Raw genomic sequence first — 26673 nt, 5'->3', positions numbered from 1 at the left:
ATTCATTTTGTTGCCTAGAGTGGAATTCTGATTAATCCTCATGATTCCAGTGGCAATCAAGGTTGAGAATCACTGATTTATAGAGTAAGCTTGGTGTAAAAATAAAAACTGTCGAATGAAGAGCCATATCTGTTGTCATGGTGCCAGGGGACCTAGATGATGTGGGGACAGATTAGGTGGAATAGAGAGGTGCTCACTGGGGTTGGCTGGGTGTCACTTTATATCACAGTCTGGCACTTTTAATATATATTTTTTATTGAAGTATATAATCAGTTTACCATGTTGTCAGTTTCTGGTGCACAGCATAATGCTTCAGTCATACGTGTACATACATATATTCGTTTTCATACTCTTTCACCATACGTTATTACAAGATACTGAATATAGTTCCCTATGCTATACAGTATGTATTTGTCTATTTTATATATATCAGTATCTGTAAATCTTGAACTCCTGGTTTATCCCTGCCCCCCTCCTTTCCCCTTTGATAACCATAAGCTTGTTTTCTGTGAGCCTTTCTGTTTTATAAATAAGTTCGTCTTTTTGTTTTAAGATTCCACATGTGAGTGATTTCATGTATTTTTCTTTCTCTTTCTGGATTCACTTAGAATGACAATCTCCAGGTCCATCCATGTTGATGCAAATGGCATTGTATTCTTTTTTAAGGCTGAGTAATACTCCATTGTATAAATATAGCACATCTTCCTTACCCAGTCATCTGTGGATGGACATTTACAACCTGTCACTTTTGCAGGGAGCTCACTCAGTGGGTCTGATGTGGTGGATGCTCGCCAGGGAGGTTTTGCGCATGCGTGGCACCATCTCCCGGGAGCACCCGTGGGAGGTCATGCCTGATCTCTACTTCTACAGAGATCCTGAAGAGGTAAGCTTCCTCTACAAAGGCTTGTGGTCACATAGCAACTGGACTTGATAGTCTGCTTCTTGTAAGTATTTGTCACGCTCTATAAATTAAAAAATCTTTTCTAAACCAGATTGAAAAGGAAGAGCAGGCTGCAGCTGAAAAGGCCGTGACCAAGGAGGAATTTCAGGGTGAATGGACAGCTCCTGCTCCTGAGTTCACTGCTACTCAGCCTGAGGTGGCGGACTGGTCTGAAGGCGTGCAGGTGCCCTCTGTGCCTATTCAGCAGTTCCCTACTGGTACGTGTCGCAAGCCAAGTGTGTCAGGCTGGTGGTTAGAACTTCTCTTTTTAATCCAGCTTGGAGCATCTCTATGGCTGCACACACACAGTAGCCTTAAAAGGTTTTCATCCCGCTGTGCTGTAGCCGTGCTAATAACTTGAGAGGGTGGTTTCAGGTGCTTTTCAAATGATCTGTTCTTAGTCGTGATTCTTGGAAATGTATACCTGTTGGAACACAAGGCAAATTGTTGGTGGGGTGACAAATGCTACGGGAATGGGGCTGATGGCTTTTTTTGTATTTTCATAACAGAAGACTGGAGCGCTCAGCCCGCCACTGAAGACTGGTCTGCAGCTCCCACTGCTCAGGCCACTGAATGGGTTGCAACAACCACGGAGTGGTCGTAAGCTGTTCTTTAGACAAACTCTTAAAACGGAAATAGGTGACGGAAAATAAAGTTTCTACAAATTGTGTCCATTTATTTCAGCTTTTTACTATTACAGTTTTTTATTTCAGATCAAGATGGCCTGCGATTACTTTTAAAGGCTCTTAACATCAGTTTCACTTTTAAAGCCCGCTGTAGGTAAAAAAGTACATTACTTTTCCCTTGGAGGTTTTCCTGAGCCTCCTTTTTGTGTTTGTTAACAGTCTGCTTTGCTGAATTCTGTAGAGGCCAGGTTTTAAAGTAAGTTGATTTTCAGTGACAGTGCTGCTAATTTACTAGCTGTGTGGCCAATGTGGAAGTGACATCAGGTGTCCAGGCTTTCCTTTGGGCAAAGAAAGGATACGTCTTTCCTATTCTGAAACCACTGAAGGGGCCACACCTTTCCCAGCCTGGAGAGACACTGTCTACCAACAGGTAAGCCTGCCTGCTTACAGGTTCTGGGAAAGGGCTGTATGGGTGCACACAAGTTTCATGTGATAAAATGTTATCCGTACTTACCTTTTTCTTTGCGTTTCAATTCTGTTAATACTAGTGGCTCCTTCCTGGACAAATTTTATGACACTTAACCTATTGAAAACCACTGTCTTAGATGGAGTGAGTGGATCCAGGTTTTGAGGAGCCAGGACGAATTTTAATTGATTCATTGTCCCCTTGAAAAATGCACAAGAAAATGTCCATGTGACCAGATTCCCAGAGCCCCTTGCAGTGATGCTGAGGCAGGGGGGGGGGGGCCCTCCCCCTTCCCCCTGCAGCTCTCAAAGCAGCATTAGCTTAAGAGAAACTGCCACTGTGTTTAGGAGCAAGTTTGTATGAATGTGCCACATACCTGCAAAGCTCTGTGTGTAGGACCTGACCGCATGCTGTCCTGGTGCTGAGTGGTCCGCACCCCTTGCGGTAATTTCTGGTGGCTGAGGAGGAGGGAGAAAGCATTTGTTAGCATGCTCTGGGTTGGAGGAGGTTGTAGGGGCAGCAAGGAATAGAAAAACGTTTCTGGCAATTTCATCTGTGTTGTGGTGAATAGTTGTGGCATCACAGATGGACTCCCCAGCCCCCCCCCGTTCCCACACCTCAAACTCCACCCTCAAATTGTGTGTCTAGTGCCGTCTCCAACCTAGAGCTCTTTCTGCCCCTTGCTCTGGCACCAGCTTCCGCCATTGATCCATCTTCCTAAGAGTTGTCCTCTCCTGGCAACTTTGGTTTATAGTGAGCATGGTGGAAGCCAGGAGATCCCAGGACTAGGAATTTGATGAGGAATTTCTAGTGGCTCCACTCCCTACTCACTTGGTTTTAGGACCAGGGACTCAAGCTTCACGGCCTCCCAGAGAAGACTCCATTCCTCATGTCAGCAGCTGCTGATTGAGATTTTGCCCCAACTCAGGACCGCAAGATGGCCCAGACCTGGGGACCCGGCAGGCGCCCTGTGGCTGCACTACCAAGCGCCCTTGGGCTGGCGCGAACCAGAATAGGCATCTTAAATTAAACTGACCAGTCCAGACCTGGTTTTCTTTCTGGCTTGGCCCTGCTTACCTGATCTGATGGGCAGTCCGTAAACGCTGCTGAATCCAAGTGATGAATTAAATCTCTCCCACTTCAGGTGTTCACCCTGTAACCTGCCAGCAGCTACTTTCCTTCCTTCCTGGGTATCAGCAGCCTTGCCCCTGCGTGCGGCCGTGGTGGGGGGGGGGGTGGCGAGAAGCCCTCTGTCCTCCAACCGCACTGGGTTTGGGTGGAGTGTTCCTAGAAATAGCGCCCTTGTCCTACCAGATCTTGAAAACACCCTGCTGTGAATACATGGCTTAAGTTTAAAGTGAGATCTAAGCTTAGGATTTTACTCGTCTCCCAGCATCCAGCTCCTGATGCATTTCTTGGGGCTTTGTCTTCTAAGCTCATAGAAGCAATCTCATGCAGAACTTCGGAAAGTCTGCCTTTCTTACCCTGCCTTCCTAAATACCGTAGGTTCTCTTCCATGGGATACATTTTTTAAATAGGTCCCAATGCAGGAGCAAATCAACAGAAAACAGTTAAGTACTTTGAGTGAATAGAGAAAATGGTGAAGAACAAATCTTAAGAGATTTACTGAGCATGTAAGAAACAGCTGGAGAGGTAAATTCCACTTGGCAAGCCTGAGGTTCCCAATGAGACTTGGGGTATCCACTCCTGCAAGGTGTTCAGGGCTCCCATTTTTAGGACCCTCCCTCAATAAAATTGTCTAATTTTCCCCCAAGAGGCTTTACACAGCTTTTGGTAAACTCTTAGATTCTCAAGCTATTTTAAGTTGTACCTTAAATGTTTCAGGGAACTCGAAATTCGTATTTTACACAATATGAATATCCAGTGGTAAATGTCACATTGCCATGGGGTTTCTCACCCTGCCTGAGCAATCCAGGCCTTTGGGCAAGGCAAGGATGAGATTACTAAATACCATCCATGAAAAGCCTTCAAATCTACATGCCAAACACTACGTATTTAGTAGAGCAGAGCCTGCTGTGCTCCACGTGTTAGAAAGTTCAGTGAGTCTCACAAATAACCCAAGGATTAGCCAATTATTTGCAAAGAATCTCAAGAATTAAAAATTCACCAAACATTTATAAGCACCGGACACTATTTTAAGCACGGGGGATAGAGCAGTGAATGAAGAAAAAGTCTGACCTGTGAGTTACATTTTCATCTGGAAGGCAATGACAAAGTTAATGAATAAACCATTTTCTATAGGATCAGAAGTGAGAATGATGTATATCCAGAGGGAACTCTAACTCAAAAAGAGACATGCACCCCATGTTCATAGCACCATACAGAATGGCCAAGATGTGGAAACAACCCAAATGTCCATCAACAGATGACTGGATAAAGAAGCTGTGGTATATTTATACAATGGAATACTAATCAGCCATAGAAAGAATAAAAATGCTATTTGCAGCAACAATGGGTGGCCCTGGAGAATGTCATTCTAAGTGAAGTAAGCCAGAAAGAAAAAGAAAAATACCATGTGATATAACGTTATGTGGAATCTTTTAAAAAAAAAAAAAAAAGACAACTTATTTACAAAACAGACTCAGAAAACAAGGTTGGGGGGGAGGGGTGGGAAGGGATAAACTGGGAGTTCAAAATCTGCAAATGTTAACCACTATATATAAAAATTGATTTTGAAAGAAATTACTGTGGAGCACAGGGAACTATATCCAATACCTTGTAATAACCTTTAATGAAAAAGTTATGAAAGATGAATATGTGTGAATATGCATGACTGGGGACACTGCTGTACACCAGAAACTGACACACTGCGAACTGACTACTCTGATTTTAAAAAGTTAAAAATTGATGATGGAAATAAGGTTTGTCTAAAACAAGAATCACAGGCATCAGGCTATAGCAGAGAGACAAATGAAGGGACTCCCAGGGGAGAATCAAAAGAGCAAAGAAACCCCTCTGAAAGGCCCAGTCTCACCAAGTTGAGCTGCGAGAGGTCCTACCCTCGGGGGTTGTCCCGTGAGGGTAGGACGGGAGGTCATGGAGTCTCCTGCAGCCCATGCTGTGTGACAGGTGTAGACCTCCACTGTCCAACCCGTGGAATGCTCTTTAAAGGTTTTTTTCTCCTTTAGATATTTCTGGAAATGGGTTGGGGACCAGAAAATAAAAATCACTAACTGTACAGTCATCTACCCCAGTTCTGCCCCCTGCTGTACCCTCACTGAAAGACAGCAGGCCTGGGAGCCGTCCTCCTCCATGTGTGGCTAGCACAGTTCACACATGTGCCAAGAGCACATGAAATTGCCAAAAGTGTCCCTCATCATGTTCCCATTGGAAGGCCCTCCGCCACCTCCTCAGTCACTGGTCTCTGCATTTCCTTCCACCCAATACTGTATCCCAACCCAAGGGATGTCTCCCATTTACAATTTTCAAGAGGAAGTTACAGCTTTCAGCACAGGAGAGGAGTCCTCCAGACCATCAGGACCACACACAGGATTCCCTCACAGGATTTCAAGACTGAAGGAATGAATAAACGGGCTGGCTTGACATGGTTTCAAAAATCCCTTTTGGAGGATTTTTTTTTTTTTTGGTGTGTATCACTTCATATAGTAAATTGCTAAGTAATTTGTCTTTTTAAAACAATGTCTAACGATTAATAATCTACTTTTGCAATTTAGAAATGAAAAAATATGATCATCACAAGTTGTAACACAATGGGAGTTTGGGAAACTAGAAAAATTTATGAAGGAATTACTCACAGAGACAGGAAAGAGAAGTTAAGATATACAGAGGGTGGAATGAGAAAGTCAAATGTCTAGTTGGAATTCCAGGAGAACGGGATGAGGAAAGTCACGATCAAAGAGAAAAGTCTGAGAATTTTCTCAGCTTCTCATGAATCCACACATTCAGGGATGCCCATGCGAACCAAGTCAGATCATTTTTAAAAAAACCTATCCTTAGTTACACTGTTGAGGAATCATGGAAAAGCCAAACACAGAAGTGTCCTGGAAAGTAACCGAGGGGAAGCAGCAGCCTGCGTGACTGCCCATCAGCAGGGACAGCAGGTAGACGACAGAACGAGGAAAAGGAACGTCAGCCCAGCTCTGTCATCCAAGACATAGGACAGTACACTTCTCCAGAAAACAAAGAGTTTATAAGCAAAAATAAAAAGTGATGCCAGAAGGAAGCTGTGGCCAAGAGTGCTGGAGGTCCACTAACGTCCACGCTCCCTTCTCCAGTAACAGACCCTGACTTTTAGCTGGTGCAGGGTCAGAAGCTGGTGCCTCTCCTTACACAGTAGTGAGGTGCTCAGTCAGGTTTTGAGACCTGCATTACTTTGCAGGATAGACTGTAACTTGACCAAATCTGTGGCATTAGGGAAAAGGTGAGAGAGATCCAGAATGATGGGCTATACTGACAACTTTTTGTCTGCTGTGAACAAAATCCTATGAGAAACAAGAACTCCAGCTAAATCTAGGCAGCCCATAAGCAGAAACGGGAGAATCCAGGCACTCTCTGTTTCCGGCCCGGGCACACTCAGCCACGCATTTCTGCACAAGCAGGTCTAGCGGTCCTGAGCTACGCGTCCGAAGTGGCAGACTCTGAAGGAGGGAACATTTGCTCCTTGGAAAGACAGCACGCAGAAAAGGTCAGTGAAGGTAGGGTTAAAGGTGGTGTTTTCCATTACAAACCTATGACACAATCTGGCAAAATCAGATTACGGTTAGGCTTTGGAACAGGAACTCTTGTGCTGGTTGGTGGGAGTATAAATTGGCACAGTTCGGCATCGTTTAGTAACATCAGCATGTGTAACACCCCTCTTGGGGGTAATACACCAAAGAAACCTGTGCACCTTTGCACTAGGATATGTGGACAAGAACGCTAATCAACAAACCTGGAAATGGCCCAGGGTCCCTTTGGAGCACAGCTCACACGCTGGCGTAGCTCGTATCAGAGAGGCAGGCAGCCGAGAAAATGACGAAGCACAGCTACTTGCAACGACATGCATCAGTCTTATAAACGTAACTTTGCAAAACATAAGAAAGCACTAACAGAAATTATTCCTAATCATGTGGTTCCATTCGTTAGAAGTTCAAAGGCAGGCAAAGGTGAGCTATGTTCTTTAGAGATGTATTCCTTGGTGTCGAGCATTATAGAAATCAACAAAATGTCCAACTTATGGGGTAAAAACCAAGCAAAAGCATTCAACAAAATATACACAAAGAGCATAGCGGATATGTTGAAGATCTAAGTATTTCAACGTCTCTGCTAATGAGCGTTAGAATATAACCACGTCTCATCCACATGCTCGCTGTACGACTTGAACTTGCCATCACCCCATGGGTGGAATCTATGTCCTCTCCCTTTTAACCCGAGTAGGACTTTGTGACTCTGTCAACTAACAAGGTACGGTGCAAGTGATGCTACGTGATTTCCAAGTACAGAGCATGAAGGTGCCACGCCCTTCTGTCTGCATCTCTTGGGACACGTGTTCTGGGAACTCAGCCATCACCCAGCAGCGAAGCCCTCCCTCCCAGGCCCCGGACCAGCTGAGCTGCCAGCCGACAGCCAGCGGTAACTCACCAGCCAGGAGAGGGATCTGTGTTCAAAGCGGACTGTCCAGTCTCCATTAGAGCCGTCTCAGCGGATGCTGTGTGGAGCAGATGAAAGTCATTCCGGTCAAGCTCCTGTCAAGACAAAAATTTGCTTATTTGTGAGCAGAAGAAATGACTGCTGTTGTTTTAATCAACTGGGCTTCAGATGCCGGGAAAATTCTAGAGGCAATTTCATTCAAGTCAGAAACAAGACCTGGATGTCCACTATTACCACCACTTTATATCAGAGCAAGGAGCTGATGAGGCAATGCAATTAGGCAAGAGTCATTACTTACACATCTAGAGCCCACCGACTTTTCCTTATAGAATTTACCATAAGCACTTCTCCACGTTATCATACTGTGGTACCCACTGTATATATCAACTATATAATAACACATTAAGTGGCTATAAAATAATTTATATATCCATTTTCTTCTTTTTAATAGTTTATAAACTATCTACATTTATAACCATAACTGTCACAAACATCCTGTGGTTAACTGGATCAAATAAGGGACATTTTAAGGATTGAAAACAGAATCATTAAGTGTTCTGGAAGTGCATTTTTAGTAGCAACAAAAGAGACTGCAGTTTTCCATTTATCATCAGCCACAGTAATGATACATCTTTGTTAATCTGATTAATGAGAACTTTTGTTTCAGTGTTGTTTCTTTGCGATTCAATTAGGTAAAGAGCAGTTGCTGACCTGCTTTGATCTGGACACCCAGAAAGAAGCTGCAAGCCTCGATGCTCCCAAGGGCACTTCTCCACGTCCTGGGAAGCGGGCCTGGGTGGCACTACCGTCCCCTCTGCCAGCAATCAGCTATACATTAGATGATCAGATAAAGAAAAGCCACTGCCTCCCAGGTTTGCTGCAAAAACTGAGAAAAATAAACTCTGATAGCTTGTAATTTCACTATTCAGTAACATTTACTGAAAACCACGTGCTCTGCACGGAGCTAGGAATATGGGCGCCGACAGAGCCCTCGAGATTCCCGCCCCCAGGAACTTACTCTGTAATTTGGAGGCACGCAGTAAGGCGCTTATCATGTGAAGGTGCCAGAGATACCTGTGCCACCTCTGTTCTCCTGTCAAAACAGTAGATTGATGAGGTAGAGACAGAACTTGAGAAAAACGTCCTGTTTTATATTTCAAAGAATTTCAATATTTCACCTTATCCATGCCCATGGAGAGGTGACCATCTAAATTAAAATGGGAAAAGAGAGGAATTTATGGCTTTACAACCTTTAAATCCAGAACCCTAAACAGGGTACCTGCCAGGGCACTGTCGGCCACTCTGTTAACCACACAGGGGACAGAGACAATCTTCCCGGCAAAGGCTTCCTCGCCGGCCCTCTCCCAAACCCTGGTGAGGAGCTGTGCCTTCTCCACCGTCTGAGATCTGGTGCTTAGGGACAGAACCTGACCCAGGGCGCTGAAAACATGGTTTCTCACCTATTAACCCTGCACAAGGGTTCCACCCGGGGATAGGTCAAAGGCCAGGAAAGAATGTGCCCCCTGTATCTTGCCAGTGATCGGCAGGCAGAGGGGCTCAGTACTGCAGAGGGCTTCCTCCAGCTCAGGTGGGCACGCGGGGTGAGACGCGCCATGGGGGAAATGAAGGTCTTTCTTAGAGCACTTCCCTGAGGCCAGGAAGGCCACACTGCCACCACCAGCACAATTCCTGTTGTCTGCATAGACCCTGAATGACCCGCCTCTTCAGCGTGAATTTTGTTGCTTTTTCTCATCTTTTTTTAGACGCTTTCATTTTATTCTAACTTTCTAAAACCCAGGCTAGTACACTGTTTACTAAGGCACAGACCCCAACCACTTGCTACTGTGTAAGTGCCGTCCACTATTACTCACGTAGTGGGAACCATAAACCTAAGACTGAAAACTTTCAGCAGGTGAAGAGCTTCCAATTTAATTCTGTGCAAGGAGCCTGCTGCATATTATACACCTTCTGGATTAAAGCCTGCTTTTGTGAAACAGCTCAGAGAAACTGAGTCCTTGTTCTTGCCCCTGGGCGGTGGCTCGGCCACTTCGCCTGGGAGCGCCGCTCACTACTGTTCTCGGGCGACCCCGAAGCCTCTGGCTCAAGGGGCTCTGAAATACTGTTTTTAAGGTGGGACATCCTTCAGAGAGTGGACTGACTTTCTGATACATATTGAACGAAGTCTGCCACCAACGAAGTGAATAAACGCAAACTGCGCACTCACATTCAAGATGGAAAATGGGAACTGCCTCTGCTGGAGTGAAACCAAGCTCTCACAGGCCAACCAAAAACTATTGCTGGAAGATGCTGGAGAGAAAACAAGCAGCACAGGTCCTGGGGGAGGAGGTAGCCCTGTAAGAAGGAAGCCACTAGATGGTCTCCCAGTCTCTGCAGCTTCTGTCCTTTGGTCAGGACAAGCAGGACAGCGAAAGCCCGGACAGAGTCCACTGGGTCTTCTAACTCGAAGAACAAGAACCAGTTTGAGGCAACGGAACGAAAATCGCCTGTAACCCCACTGGCACACACTGGCTATCCTCTCAAAGAAAGAACTGCGCTTCCCACGCCTGCCCTCCCGTGTGCAGACATGGGGACGGGCGCCGGAGACGCTCAAGGACAAAGGACCGAGCACAGGGGGCGGCGCGAGGCGGGCGCACAGGAAGCTTTCCTTCCTCTCTCCTCCTCCTCCAGAACAGTAATAATACTCTCAGAATTCACATTCCACGTCCCCGGAGTCCTCTTTTGGTCCCTTCTCTGAACTCGGATAGTCTAATACAACTTAAAAAAAGGGCATCTGTCTGCGGATGACGGTCCCATACACATTACTGAGCAGAGAGCCTTCAAACACCGAAGAAACCGTAAGTCCAAGTCACTGCTAGGGGGAAAAAAGCAGGACAAACTCGCTTTGGGGGATCCTTACTGTTCAGAGGAAAAAGGCACTTGTAACGACCGCAGGAGAGACAGCGCAAGCCTCTCCTTTCATCCACAAACAGGACTGGGCTGGCAGGCTGGGGGGTGGGCCCGGGGCCCGGCCCCATCACAAGCAGACCGTCATGATTCTGTCTTCCTTGTGTACTTTCATGTCTGTTTTAACAGTGTGGGTTTAAGAAGCCACCTCTGTGGTGGCTAATTCTTAGTGGGAAGGGCACAGCCCCACGGCGTCTGCCGAGGCCTTCGTCAGAGAAGCTCTCAGTGAAAGGGGACAGGTTTGCTGATCTAAGCCTGACGTGGAGAAACCGTGCTCGGGAGTCGGGCTTGGGGGGTCAGGGCGCCTCAGGGCCCTCACAGGCTCACATCGCCAGCACTGGCTGCACCGTCGGCAAGGCCCGTCACGCCCTCACGCCTGGCCGGGCCTGGGACGAGCCGGTGTTAGGTGAGGGCGGCGGCGGTCCCGGGCCCCCTTCTCTCTGAGGAACTCACTTCTAGAAGCGGGAGATAGCAAAGTATAGGTGATGAAATGGCTAATTCTATTCTCTCTAGGGCACATATCCTGGGCTCTTTTTCTCAGAAAAGCAGGCTCAGAAGCACTGCAAAGAGGGAATTACTGTCCAATTAATTTCCCCTCAGTTGACTCCTAAATGCAGTCAGAAGTGAAAACCACTTCCCAAGACCTCACACCTTGATTCCTCCTCCAGTTTCATCTTCAGTCTTCAGAAGTCCCTGGGCCGGGTGCATCAACCCGAGAGGAGGCTGGCCCTGTGAGCCAGCCCCCTGCGGAGGGGCAGAGATGGGGCAACTGGACTTCCCCAGCTCTCATCTGCACGTGCGGTACTGATGACGTGCGCCACATCCTCCAAGGTTATCTTCTTAGGTCAGCATCTGGCTGGGGCAAGTGATGACAGCGCAGTAACTGTGGGTGAGAAAACTATTAAAACGTGTCCAATGGGACAGAGGGACTTGTCAAACTGGAGAGTCATCCCGCCTTCCCCAAGACTCCTGGCAACTCCCAGGACTCAGCACTGCCAAAGGTTCTCCAGGCAGTTCTGATGCAGGCGGTCCATGTAAAACTTTTTGGGAAACACTTCTTTAGAAACCCAAGTGGGGCTCCTCAAGGCTTGGTGTCCAGAGTGGCAGGGTCTGGATAAGGGGTGGGAGTGGAGAAAACAAAGGGATTTGATCTACGGGTTTGAGATGTATATACATCAGCTATTGGTATATAATCTACCTCAAATCAACAACACTTACTTAGCTCAAGATTCCCCTGGGCCGGTCTTATGTGCTCTAGGCTCAGCTGAACTGGGACGGATTTACTCACACGTCTTGGGGGCAGGGGGCAGGTGGGCTGGATGATTCAAGGCAGCCTCTCTCTCAGCTGGGTCTTTGCAGGTCCTGGGCCAGGGTTTGGGCACAAGGAGGCAGGTTCCAGGAGTAACAAGCAATTTTCAACTTTTCTCTTGCATCACCTTTGCTAATGTCTCATTTCCAAAACAAGTCACTCGTCCAAGCCCAGCCTCAGTGTGAGGGTTACCTAGGAGGGTGGGTACAGGAAGGCATGAGAAACGCAGGGGCTGAAGTCTACCCCACGGAGGAATAAGAGACAAAAGGCAACTAATTATAAAAATAAATAGAAGGTTACTGAGACTGAGTGGGGCAGGTGACACAGGCCCCGACTTCAGGAGGAAAGAGTACTGAGCAAGCCACCTAGACCCCAGCTCCCTTGGAGTGAGTGAGTGGAGAAAGTCTCTCAGAGCCTAAAGTCAGAGATGCTCCCTGCCCCAGTCCTCCACAGCATCTAAAATTGGAGCCTGTGCTCAAACAGGTCTGGAAACAGCCACAGGAGGACAGGGAACTGGGTCCAGTCCAGGATCCCACTGCTGCTCCCGCAAGCACAGGGCCGAGGCGGTGGGGGCCTCCGGGCTCTCAGCAGGGGCGGCCCTGGATCTGGGGGCGAGCTGAGCCCCCGGAGAGTCCAAGGGGCTCGGCCTCCCCTCCAGACCAGACCCGCTCCTCGCCGCAGGGCCGCCCTTGCCCCGCTGCCTGCAGCCTGCCTGAGGCAGGGGGATACTCGGGGGCGCCCAGGCTCTCGCTCATCGCCCAGCCTCGGCCCCTCCGCCGCTGGCGGGTGGCCTCGGGGTCGGATTCTCCCTCACTCCAGGTCCCGGCGCTGGTGGGTGGGCAAGTGTCCCTACACCGCCTACTCCTTGGCCTCTACCTCCTGATCCCATTTGTGTCGGCAGATGGGCAGCTCCCCCAACCCCTGGCAAGACCTCTCTCAGCAACTGTCTGCAGCCCTAAAGGCCCCAGCCAATCCCCAAAGGCCCCCAGCCAAGCCCACAACAGCCCACAACGACCCTGGATTCAGGTCTTAACTTACTTCCTTGGTGGGGTGCTGGGTGGGCTCCCTGGAGGCAGCAGTGTTTAGGGGGGCTGGAAGCTGACATGTGGAGAGGGTCTGCAGGGTGCTGTAGGCTGAGAATAAAGATGGTGCCATATCCTGGAGAGGAGCCCGGAGAAGGTGCAGCAGGCACTGTCTGACAGAACCAGAATGCTCTCTCAAAAACGTTGCCACAGGGAAGAGGTGTTTCCATACCCACCTCAATCCCGGGAACACACAGTGGAGCTGAAGCTTCACTTCCTGTTTGCCTTTGTTGGGTCCATCCCGCGGTGCCAGTCTGAGAGGCAGGGTGAGTGAGGAGGCAGAGACGACGTGTTTAGCCCTATGGGTGGGGTTTGGGTACTGATAAAGCCCACACGCAAGGTAGGAAGGTTGGAGTCTGGATGAGATTGATGGCAATGACTTCCTCTTTACCCTTTGCCTGATGCCCAAGGCCAAGGGGAAGGACTCAGACCTCAGGCAAGGGCACTGCTGGGGCTGGGAGCAGAGCTGGAGCCCTGGGTTTTGGTGAAGACAGGGTCAAGCTGGAGCCTCCCAAGCCTACGGTGCCCCGGCGGATGGGAGGGTCACTCCGGGGGTAACCACAGCAGGCCAGGTGCTGGTATCTCCCCCCACCTCCTCTATCTGCCCTGTGCCCCCTTGTGAGCCCTCCCCCACCTCACTTCTTTAGGCCTCTCCTCCCTCCCCCATGCCCCTATTTCTCATGTGTGACATTCTAGCTTGCTCCCACCCCTACCCGAGGACATCTCCTTCTGGTTCTGGCGGGGAAATAAACATGTAGGCTTTTGCAACCAATATCAGAATTGCATTTTGTCTCAAAAGAGCACAGTATGGGCAGTTCTGGAAAATGTCAGATGTCCTCGTCATCTCCAGGGAAGAGTTCTTACAAGATCCCGAATCTTGCAGAGAGCCCAGAGTGTGGCCAAGAGGCAATTGGGAGATTGGGGGCAGTGAAGGGGGAGAGGTGGATGATGGCTCAGAGGGGGCACCCGTATTTCCAGTAAGGGTGCTCTTCAATGTGGTGGGAAGGCCCAGCCACAGGAGAGACTGGAGGCTCAGGAGCTGGCCCAAGGGCAGCAGGTGGTGGCAGGGATTACGGAGAACGATGTTCTCTCAGGTCCGGCCAGGCCGGCTGCCTGCATGGAAGAGCCGGTGCTGGAGCGTGCGGACCGTCCCCGGGACTGGGAGAGGCCGCTTCCACTCACCCACGCTGCGTGCGCTGGGCCCGGGTCTGTGACTCAGGCAGAAGGAAGCCGGAGCGCTGGAGGGCGGATCTGTCTCCCGGGAGGGCTGGAGCTATTTTTGCTTGACTTTGCCCTCTTCTCTGCTGTAGACGGAGTCCAGCCAAGAGAGAAAACTGAGAAAACAGGTGTATCTTCCAGTTCTCCACTATATATGTATTTCCCCCCCACCCAAAATAATACCATGTAAATTGTTCTCTTTTTTTGATTTCTTTTTTTCCCCTGAGGTCACAGAGCTCCCACTCTTGTGATGCCTAAATATGCCCCTCTGATTCATGAGTTGTTTCGTTTTCTTGTTTGTTATTTAAAAAACTTTTTTAAACATTTTTTATTGATTTATAATCATTTTACAATGTTGTGTCAAATTCCAGTGTTCAGCACAATTTTTCAGTCATACATGGACACATACACAGTCACGTTATTTTCTCTGTGAGCTACCATAAGATTTTGTGTATATTTCCCTGTACTATACTTTATAATCTTGTTTATCTATTCTACATTTTTGAAATCCTATCACTTCCCACTCTCCGCCCCCTTGGCAACCACAAGTTTGTATTCTATGTCTTAGTCTATGTTTTGTATTTATGCTTTTATTTGTTTGTTGTTTTTGTTTTTTAGATTCCACATATGAGCGATCTCATATGGTATTTTTCTTTCTCTTTCTGGCTTACTTCACTTAGAATGACATTCTCCAGGAGCATCCATGTTGCTGCAAATGGCATTATGTTGTCAGTTTTTATGGCTGAGTAGTATTCCATTGTATAAATATACCACCTCTTCTTTATCCAGTCACCTGTTGATGGACATTTAGGCTGTTTCCATGTCTTGGCTATTGTAAATAGTGTTGCTATGAACACTGGGTTGCAGGTGTCATCCTGAAGTAGGGTTCCTTCTGGATATAAGCCCAGGAGTGGGATTCCTGGGTCATACAGTAAGTCTATTCCTAGTCTTTTGAGGAATCTCCATACTGTTTTCCACAGTGGCTGCACCAAACTGCATTCCCACCAGCAGTGTAGGAGGGTCCCCCTTCCTCCACAGCCTCCCCAGCATTTGTCATTTGTGGATTTTTGAATGACAGGCCATTCTGACTGGTGTGAGGTGATACCTCATTGTAGTTTTGATTTGCATTTCTCTGATAATTAGTGATATTGAGCATTTTGTTGAGAAAATAATTCACATACCATCCAATTTAGCCATTTAGAGTGTACAATTTCAGTGGTTTTTGATATACTCGAGGAGTTAGCTGTGCAACCATCTCCATAATCAATTTTAGAACATTTTCCTCATCCTGAAAAGAAACCCTGTGTCCATCAGCAATTATTCCCTGTTCTTCCACCCTACCTTCTGCCCTAAGCAACCACTACTCTTCTTTGGGTCTCTAAAGATTTCCCTATTCTGGACATTTCATATAAATAGAATCATACGACATACAGTCAGTCCTTTGTGACTGGCTTCTGCCACGCAGCACAATGATTTTGAGGATAATCCATACTGTGGCAGGTATCAGTGCTTTATGTCTTTTTATTTTGGAATAATATTCCATTGTATGGATACACCACATTTAACACATCTGTTTATCAGCTGACAGACATTTGGGTTGTTTCCACCTTTCGGGTGTAAGAAATAAACACTATTATGAACATGTTGTGGACAAGTGTTTGTGTGGCTATGTTTGCCTTCTCTGCCTCTTGTGTCTATGCCCAGGAAGGGAACTGCTAGGTTACACCTAACACTCCGAGGAGCTACCAGACTGGTTTCCAAAGAGGCTGCACCATTTTACATTCCCACCAGCAGTGCACAGTCATACCTCAGGTGAGTCCCTCCTGCCAGTCAAATAAGGCTCACTAAAGGGATCCCTCTCAGAGCTAGGAAAGCTCTACACAGATGACCAATTCCACACATGTTATCAAAGAAGGCAGTTTGACAAAGCTTGCTTTATCCTGTCTTCCAGGATCAAAGTTGCTGAAATGCAGAAATAAAATCACTTTTCTATCCAGTTTTTTTTTAAGCTCTTAAAAATCACCAGACTAAGATTATTTTACTGCCTTATTGTATTTAAAAAATATATATCCTTTAACGAGGTAGGACACTAAGACAAAGAAAAGGAAGAGAGAGAAAGTGAACCACAGCCAGGTTCAATTCCGGACAGTGGTAGAGCGATACTTATAAATGTTGCATAATTTGTCAGAATCGAAAATAAAACCATAAGCCTCTGAGAGTTTCACTTTGTTTATAAAATGGGGGATTTGGTTAAGTGATCTCTAGGTTTCTTTTTCTCCCAAGCAATCCGCGTTCGACCCAGAATCAAAGTTCCCAGGAGATGTGGTAAGACTCAGCATGGGAGTGGACAAAGCAGTGGGGGCTGCCTTCGGGGTCTCCCAGCTGCCTGGCGGCAAGTTGGAGACGGGTCCCTGCACCTCCGAGAAGAAGGGCAAAGCTCCGTGTGCATCACATCCCCAGGCACTGGTCACACTGGTGGAGCCTGACCCCTCTCTCCCTACGCTGGGGTTTCCACAGGAGCTGACAGATGCTGGGAAGAGATGGCTTAAAACCACCTCCTGTGACATCGGGCTGCAGGGGCAGAGCAGGCGCTGTCGGGGTCTGAGAGACTTCGGACCACACCTGGTTTACTCTCCAGACTCAACAGCCCAACTCTTTATTTTCAAGTTAGCATATTCTCAGAGCACGTGAACTCACTTGACTGGCTGCCTAAGGAAGCATAAATCCATGCTAGAAATCATGTTTTCCACAACTAAAGAGCACGCTGCAACCACAGTTTTCTCCAGTACTCACAGAAAACTAGAACTGGCTAGACTGAAAACACGAAATATAATCAAGATACATTTGTTACACAAAGAGTTAAAAAAAAACAAACCCCAAACCCAACATCTAAATTCTTTAAAACGCCAAGGCAGGAAAATGTAGCTAAAGAACTGAATACTTTAAAAAGCTCACCCATCATCAAATTTCTGGAAAAACAAATGTTACAGAAGCCTTCTGTCCTGTTCCACAAAGTCCCAATGGACTTGAAGTAAAAGGAAATCAGATCATTAAAAAAAATCAAAAGAAAGTCTTAAGTATCATAAACTACTTACAAAGAAGGGAATAATTTGGCCCATATTTTGCAGGGGGAAAAGCACAAGCCAGGGTTGAATGCCCAACTTTGAAAACCACAACATACAACTCATAGCCCTACGCGCTCCTCTGAATTGATCTATGCTCACTTGTACCCCATACATTCTCTCTGACCCGTGCGTGTTGGAGACCTTGTGTCCAGAGATCTGTGGATAATTGCAAGCTCGTACCAATCAGCTATTGTGAGTAATAAGCAGAAGTGGTAAGTTCTGAAATATTTGAAAGCTCACTGAAATTTTTGAAACTCACTGCACCAAAAAAGTGATATGAAAGTATTTATAAGCCTATTAAATGCAGGTGCATGTATTTTAGATAGTCTACCAGTTTCTGGACCAATTTGTAATTATCTATATTGGTCAAAATAATAAAGACTTTAGATCCGGCATAACTAAGTGCACTAGTTAGGATTTTGCCTCGAGGTTTGCACATACTGGAATATGGACTGTATAAATCAAAGGCAGGCTTTTCACCTGAAAACACACTGAAATGCACTGGCGACTAAATATACTCCTCAATAGGGTGGGTTGCTTTTCTTTATCCTTTAACTCAGTATTTTATAAGGTTCTCCAGCCAAGCAGCCCCTTCCCCTTTAGCAGGGGAGGGAAAAATGAACCTGAACTCAAATCTAACTGGCTCTGGGCAAGCAGCCCAAATAAAGAAGAATGGTATTTCTATAAAAGCTCTTGTTTGTGTTTAAGAAGATTTTACTTCATAATACATCTAAGTAAAACTGACACTGCATGAAAATGCATCATTTTATTCCGTTTCAATAAACAAAGCAGGGATGGGGGACAAGATGGCGGAGTAGACGCAAAGCTCATCCTCTCCCACAAACACATCAAAAACCACACCTACAGATGGAACAATTTGCATAGAACACCTACTGAACTTTGGCAGAATAGCTCTTACTTTGGAAATACAAGATTCCTCACAAAAACATGTAGGGGGGAAAAAAAAAGAAAAAGGACATTGGTGTGGGATCTGACCCACGGAGAGGGAGCGGCAAAGGAAGAAACGTGCCCTCACTCTGGGACGCCCCCTTTGCAGTGGGGAGGTCAGTGGGGACAGAAAGGGAGCTTCCAAGGCTCAGAGGAGAATGCAGCAGCCACTCGGCAGACAGAACTGAGAGGAACCAGCACAGAGGGTCCCTGTGACCACCAGACCAAGATGCAAGCTGGCAGGAGTGGGCCAGGATCGGCTGCTGGAGCTCAGACTTCTGCAGATTAAACTGGGGAGAGGACTGGGGCTGGCTGCAGCTCAAAAACGGGTCTGGAAAGCCTCTATTCCAACAACAGAGGAGCAGACCTGGCCCCTGTCAGGGCTGTGACAATCACAGAACAAAAAGGAAGTTGTGCCCAACAGTGAGGGCAGGCTCTGATCACCAAAACACCAACCACACCCCCAATCAAAGAGATAACAGCCAATACACATGGAAGAAAGATGTGACAACCATCCCGACTAAAAACAGCTCTCATGACAAAATTATTAGATGTACACGGTCTACACAGGAATGCTCCCACTTAAAAAAAAAAAAAAAAAAAAAAAAAAGCCCTTCAAGACCACAGCATGTAACTGATGCTCCTAAATCCATACAGTCAGAGAAGCATAAGTAAAATGAAGAGGCAGAAGAACCACTTCCAATGAAAGGAACAAGAGAAGCTCCCTGAAAGAACAAACAATGAAATAAGACCTTGACAGTCTACTAGATCATGACTTCAAAAAGGGGGCAATAAAAGCACTGAAGGAAATAAGAGAGACTATCCACAGAAATGCAGAATACTATAAAAAAGGAAATAGAAACTATAAAGAGAAGCCAATTAAAATCAGAAAACTCAATTGCTGAGATAAAAGCCAGGCTAAAGGCAGTCAAAAATAGACTAAATAATGCAGAAGAACAAATAAGTGATTTATAAGGCAGGATAACAGAAATCACCCAGTTGGAACAGCAGACAGAAAAGCAAATTAGAAGCAATGAAAGAAATATAAGGGACCTAGGGGATAATATAAGCACACCAATATGTGCATACCAGGGGACCCAAAAGGAGAAGAGAAAAGGGGGCTGAAAAGGTATTTGAAGAAATGACAGAAAACTTTCCAAACCTAAAGAAACATAACCAAGTACAGGAAGCACAGAGGGTCCCAAACAAGAACAACGCAAACAGACCTACATCAAGACATTATGAGATGGCTAAAGTTAAAGATAAACAAAAGATTCTAAACACAGAAAGAGAAATAAAGAGTTAGTTACAAGAGAACTCCCATAAGGCTTTCAGCTGATTTCTCAACACTTAAACTGCTGGCCAGAAGGGAGTGGCAAGATATAGTCAAAGTCCTGAATAAGAAAAAGCTGCAACCTACGATATTGTACCTAGCAAGACTATTCTTTAGAATAGAAGGAGAGATAAAGAATCTCACAGACAAGCAAAAACAAATAATTCAACAATACTAAACCTATCCTAAAAGAGATATTGAAAGGTCTACTCTAAATAGAAAAGAAGCAGGAAGCTATAGAAAAGAGTAAAGCATAATTGGAAATATGGTAACTACAGTGAGCTACAAGAGAATAAACATGAAGATGTAAAAGAGGACAACATCATAGAAGGTGGAAGAGGAGAGAAAGAAAATGTAGGTTTTCTTTCCATTCTTCTTAGGATAAGCCTATGTGACTACCAGTCTAAAGCAAATAGATATAGTAATGTAATGGGTTAACACACTTGGAAAACAGGGTAACCATGAATCAAAAGGTCACAATAGTCACAAAAACTAAAAACAAACCAAGCTAACACACACACACACACACACACACACACACACATCAAACCACAAAAGGATAAACAAAGAAGAAATGCCAAGTCAACTGGAAAACAAAGAATAAAATGGCAATAAACACGTGTCTATCAATAATCACTGTAAACGTCAGTGGATTAAATGCTCCAATCAAAAGACAGAGTGGCAGACTGGAAAATAAAACAAAAGGCTATACTATGATGCCTACAAGAGACCCACTTTAAGGTGAAGGACACATATAGATTGAAAGTGAGGATGGAAAAAGATATTTCATGCAAATGGAAATGACAAGAGAGCGGGAATAGCAATACTCCTATCAGACAAAACAGACATTAAAACAAAGACCACAGAGAAAGATAAAGAACAACATAATAATACTGATAAAAGGAGCCACACAAGAAGAAGATATTATACTCAGTAACATATATGTATCCAATATAGGAGTACTTTATATATAAAACAAATGCTAACAAATATAAAGGGAGAAATTGATTGGAACACAGTATTAGGAGACTTTCACACCCCACTAACATCATTGGACAGATCTTCCAGACAGAAAATCAATAAGGCAACGGAGATACTAAATGAGAACAGGAGAAACAATAGAACAGTGGGACTTAGCTGATACTTTTAGGACATTACATCACACCAAAACAGAATATATATTCTTCTCAAGTGTACATGGAACATTCTCTGGGACAGGTCACATACTCGGACACAAAAGAAGCCTCAACAAATTTCAGAGGACAGAATTTATTTCAAGCATCTTTTCTGACTACAAAGGCATGGAACTAGAAATCAACCACAGAATAACAAATGATAAAAAAAAAAAAAAAACCTGCATGGAGACTAAACAACATGCTACTAAAAAAACCAATGGGTCAACAATGAAATCAAAGAAGAAATTTTAAAAATACCTTGAGACAAATGACAATGAAAACACAACTACACATGGGGGAGGGTATAGCTCAAGTGGTAGAGCACTTGCTTAGCATGCATGAGGTCCTGGGTTCTATCCCCAGTATCTCCTATAAAAATAAATAAACCTAGTTACCTCCCTCCACCAAACTAAAATAATTAAAAAATACAATAATAAATAAAACACAAAGCTATTTTTTAAAAATTAAAAAAGAAACATTTAAAAGAAAACACAACCACACAAAATCTACGGGATATAACGAAAGCAGTCCTAATATGGAAATTCACAGCGATACAGGCCTTCCTCAAAAAAACAAGAAAAATCTCAAATAAACAACCTAACCTACAACCTAAAAAAAGAACAAACAAAACCTAAAGTCAGCAGAAGAAAAGGAGTAAATATCAGAGATGGAATAAATAAAACAGATTTAAAAAAAAAAAAAAACAGCAGAAAAGTCAATCAAACCAAGAGCTGGTTTTCTGAAAGAGTAAAGAAAATTGACAAACCTCTGGCCAGGCTCACCAAGAAGAAAAGAGTGAGGACACAAATAAACCAAATAAGAAATGAAAATGGAGAAATTAGAACCAATTACATCACAGAAATTCAAAAAAAATAAAAGAATACTATGAACATCTATATGGCAAAAAATTGGACAACCTAGAAGAATTTGACAAGTTTCTAGAAACATACTGCTCACCAAAAGTGAATTTTAAAAGATAGATAATTTGAACAGATCGATCACAGAATTGCAATAGAATCAGCAATAAATCTCCCTGCAAACAAAAGTCCAGGACCAGATGGCTTCATCAGAGAATTCTAACATAACAAGAAGAACACATACTGATCCTTCTTACTCTTCCAAGATTGAAGAGAAAGGAACTGCTCTCAAACTCAATTCTATGAGGCCACCATCATCCTGATACCAAAACTAGACAAAGACACTTAGCAAAAAAAGAAAATTACAGGCCAATATCATTCATAAACATAGATGCAAGAATTCTCAACAAAATATTACTAAACAGAATCCAACAACAAATAAAAAAGATCATACACCATGATCAAGTTAGATTCATCCAAGAAACACAAGGATGGTTCAACATACACAAATCAATCAATGTGATACACCACAGCAACAGAAGAAAGGACAAAAATCACATGATCATCTCAACAGATGCAGAAAAAGCATTTGATAAAATTCAACACCCATTTATGATTAAAAAAAACTCTTCCCAAGATAGATATAGAGGGAACATATCTCAAGAAAATAAAAGGTATTTATGACAAACCCACAGCCAACATAATACTCAACTGTGAAAAGCTGAAAGCCTTCCTGCTAAAATCTGGAACAAGACAAGATTCCCACTCTCATCACTTCTATTCAACACAGTCTTGGAAGTCCTAGCCAATTAGACAAGGAAAAGAAATAAAAGGGATCCAAACTGGCAGAGAAGAGATAAAACTCATCGTATGTCGATGACATGATACTATCTATAGAAAACCCAAAAGGCTCCACACATGAACTACAAGAGCTGACAGAATTCAGCAAGGTAGCAGGATACAAGATTAACATACAGAAATTAGTTGAATTTCTTTATAATAACAGTGAAAACATCAGAAAAAGACAGTACAGAAACAATCCCTTTTAAAATTGCATCCAAAAAAAAAAAAAAAAAAACCTTAGGAATAAATCTGACCAAGGAAGTGAAAGACTTACATGCAGAGAACTACACTGACACAGGAAATTAAGGATGACTTAAAGAAATGGAAAGATATCCCATGTTCTTGGATTGGAAGAATTAATATTATTAAAATGGCCATACTACATAAAGCAATCTATACATTTAATATGATCCGTATCAAATTACCCAGGACGTTTTTCACAGAAATAGAACAATCCTAAAATTTATATGGAATCACAAAAGACCCAGAATTGACAAAGCAATATTAAAGAAAAAGAATGAAGCTGGAGGAAAAACCCTCCCAGAATTCAGACAATACTACAGAGCTACAGTAATCAAAAGCTTGGTATTGGTACAAAAACAGACATATGGATCAATGGAACAGAAGACAGAGTGCAGAAATAAACCCACAAGCTTTGGGTCAATTAATATTTGACAAAGGGGGCAAGTACATACAATGGAGTAAAGACAGTTTCTTCAGCAAATGGTGCTGGGAAAACTGGACAGCTGCATGTAAATCAATGAAGTTAGAACACTCCTCCACACCATACACAAAAATAAACTCGAAATGGCTTAAAGACTTCAACGTTAAGACAAGCCACTATAAATCACTTGGAAGAAAACATAGGCAAAACATTCTGTGACATAAATCTTAGCAATGTTCTCCTAAGGCAGTCTACCCAGACAAAAGACATATAAGCAAAAATAAACAAATGGAGCCTAATTAAACTCATAAACTTTCACACAGCAAAGGAAACCATAACCAGAACAAAGTGACAACCCAAGGAATGGGAGAAAATATTTGTAAATGATGCAACTGACAAAGGCTTAAATTTCAGAATATGTAAACAGCCCATACAACTTAATAACAAAAAAATTTAACAACCCTACCCAATAATGGGCAGAAGACCTAACTAAGCAATTCTTCAATGAAGACACACCAATAGCCAATAGGCACATGAAAAAATGCTCAACATTGCTAATTTTCATAGAAATGCAAATCAAAACTACAATGAGGGGGGTGGGAAGGGATAGACTGGGAGTTCAAAATTTGTAGATACTGACAGGCATATGTAGAATAGATAAACAAGATTATACTGTATAGCACAGGGAAATACATACAAGATCTTGTGGTAGCTCACAGCGAAAAAAAATGTGACAATGAATATATGTATGTTCACGTATAACTGAAAAATTGTGCTCTACACTGGAATTTGACACAACATTGTAAAATAACTATAACTCAATAAAAAATGTTTAAAAAAATAAATTAAAAAAAAGTTAACTGACGAAAAAAAAAAAACCCTACAATGAGGTATCACCTCACACCAGCCAGAATGGCCATCATTCAAAACTTCAGGAACGATAAATGCTGGACAGTGTGTGGAGAAAGGGAATCCTCCTACACTGCTGGTGGGAACATAATTTGATGCAGCCGTTATGGAAAACAGTATGGAGATTCCTGTGAAGACTAAAACTAGACATACTATATGATCCAGCAATCCCACTCCTGGGCACATACCCAAAGGGAACCTTAATTCAAAAATATATATGCACCCCAAAGATCATAGCAGCACTATTTACAATAACCAAGACATGGAAACAACCTAAATGACCATCAACAGATGGTTGGATAAAGAAGCTATGGTATATTTATACAGTGGAATACTACTCGGCCATGAAAAAGAATAAAATAATGTCATTTGCGGCAACATGGATGGACCTGGAGAACGTCATTCTAACTGAAGCCAGAAAGAGAAACAAAAATACCACATGAGATCACTTGTATGTGGAACCTAAAAAAAAAAAAGAAAAAGACAAATGAACTCATTTACAAAACAGAAACAGACTCACAGACTCAGAAAACAAACTTATGGTTATCAGGAAGGGCAGGAGGTGAGAAGGGATAAATTGGGAGTTCAAGATTTGCAGATACTCACTAATATATATAAAATAGACAAATAACTAGTGCATACTATATAACACAGGGAACTATATTCCATACCTTGTAGTGACTTAGGGTGAAAAAGAATATGAAAACAAATATATGTATGTTCATGTATGACTGAAGCATCATGCTGTATACCAGAAATTGACACAACATTGTAAACTGACTATACTTCAATAAAAAAAAAAACACAGAAAAAGGCAAAAATAAACAAATGGGACCTAATTAAACTTACAAGCTTTTGTTCAGCAAAGGAAACCATAAGCAAAACAAACAACCACCTATGAAATGGGAGAAAGTATCTACAAATGATGAGACTTAAAAAGGCTTAATTTCCAGAATATATAAACAGCGCATACAACTTACTAATAAAAAAACAAACAACTTAATCCAAAAATGGGCACAAGATCTAAATAAGCAATTCTCCAATGACCAATGGTCAAAAGGCACATGAAAAAAGGATCAATATCACTAATTATCAGAGACATGCAATCAAAACTATAATGAAGTATCATTCCACATCAGTGAGAATGGTCATCATTCAAAAGGCCATAAATGATAAATGCTGAAGAGGGTGTGGAGAAAAGGGAACCCTCCTACACTGTTGGTGGGAATGTAGGTTAGCGTAGCCATTATGGAAAACAGTATGGAGATTCCTCAAAAAACTAAAATTAAGAGTTATCACATGATCCAGCAATCCCGCTCTTGGGCATCTACCTGGAGGGAACTGTAATTCAAGAAGAGACAAGCACCCCAGCGTTCACAGCAGCACTATATACAATAGTCAAGACATGGAAGCAACCTAAATGTTCATTGACAGATGAATGAATAAAGGATCTGTGGTATATTTATACAACAGAATACTACTCTGCCATAAAAAAGAATTTGTAGCAACATGGATGGGCCTGGAGATGGTCATTCTAAGTGAAGTAAGCCAAAGTAAAATACCATATGATATCACTCATATATGGAATCCAAAAAAAAAAAAAAAAAAAAAGGATAGAAAAGGAAAACACTAACGAACTTATCCACAAATCAGAAAGAGATTCACAGACATAGTAAACAAACTTATGGTTACCAAGCAAAAAGGGGTGGAATGGGATAAATTGGTATTTCGAGATTTGCAAATATTAACTATTATATATAAAAAAGATAAACAAGTCTCCTGTATAGCACAGGGAACTATATTCAATATCTTGTAGTAACCTATAATGAAAAAGAGTATGAAATGAATATACCTATGTATGTATGACTGAAACATGCTGTTCACCAGAAATTGACATTGTAAGTGACTATACTTCAATAAAAAGTTAAATTTAAAAAACTTACACAAACAACACAGCACATTGAATTTACAAATCTGTTAAAAAAAAAAAAAACCCACATAAATCCTAAAATTAAAACAAGCAAAAAACAGAAAAACGTTACCAAATCAGGTTCTTTTTGTCCGACATGCAGCAAGCCAAAATGCTGAGAAGCCAAGGTCTGGAGCAAACCAAAACGCTAAGCTGCCGAGGTCTGCAGCTACTAGCTAAAACGCTAAAACGCTGAAGTTTGCAACAAGCCAAAACACTAAAATACCGAAGTTTGCAGCAAGGCAAACGCTGAGACGCCGAGGTTTGCAGCAGAGTGGGTTATAAAGAGCAGGGCGGACCCAGGGGTGGGGCCCGTGGGGAAGGTGATCGTGAAAAGGTGTGGAAACCATCGTTCTGCGCAGATGTAACTAAGATACACGCCTCTTCACCTTCAAAAATGGAGGCACTGAGCGTCATTTGAAGGTGGAGCTTTCCGGCCTCTGACGTAAAAGGGGCGTGGAGTGGACACTTGCGCATGCCCAGTTGTAGAGTCTGCGGTCCTATTCAGTCTTAACCAGCCCAGTCTCAACTAGACACAGCTGGGTCTCAGCTCTGTTCAAACTGCAGGCAGCTGACTCTAAACTCCTGAAGACTAACTCCCGCAAACATCTAACTGTTTAGACCAAGTGCGACTT

General features: G+C 43.7%; 1 protein-coding gene and 1 long non-coding RNA gene across 9 annotated transcripts in view; one reads left to right on the top strand and one right to left on the bottom strand.

The window, feature by feature from the left end:
• RPSA (ribosomal protein SA) overlaps window positions 1-1610 on the top strand; it is a 5885-nt gene extending 4275 nt beyond the window's left edge. Inside the window, exons 5-7 of the mRNA XM_006194699.3 lie at window positions 755-883; window positions 993-1158; window positions 1450-1610. Coding sequence (XP_006194761.1) covers window positions 755-883; window positions 993-1158; window positions 1450-1544 — 390 coding nt within the window. The 3' untranslated portion in view covers window positions 1545-1610. The remainder of the gene's footprint in view (window positions 1-754; window positions 884-992; window positions 1159-1449) is intronic.
• LOC106731046 lies at window positions 1158-26673 on the bottom strand. Of its 8 annotated transcripts, none has more exons than XR_004312344.1 (11): window positions 26112-26673; window positions 14180-14331; window positions 13174-13296; window positions 12954-13048; window positions 11895-12107; window positions 11258-11489; window positions 8661-8735; window positions 8354-8528; window positions 7634-7737; window positions 2409-2490; window positions 1158-1364 (listed from the first exon to the last, which is right to left on the bottom strand). It is a non-coding gene; the product is annotated as an uncharacterized LOC106731046 (long non-coding RNA). The 8 variants fall into 8 exon arrangements; XR_004312343.1 differs by having other exon boundaries at window positions 12954-13110; window positions 13193-13296; XR_004312345.1 differs by having other exon boundaries at window positions 12954-13106; window positions 13193-13296.

The sequence above is a fragment of the Camelus ferus genome, chromosome 17, assembly GCF_009834535.1.
Source record: "Camelus ferus isolate YT-003-E chromosome 17, BCGSAC_Cfer_1.0, whole genome shotgun sequence".
NCBI lineage: Eukaryota > Metazoa > Chordata > Mammalia > Artiodactyla > Camelidae > Camelus > Camelus ferus.
This window is presented reverse-complemented; position numbering and strand designations above follow the sequence as displayed.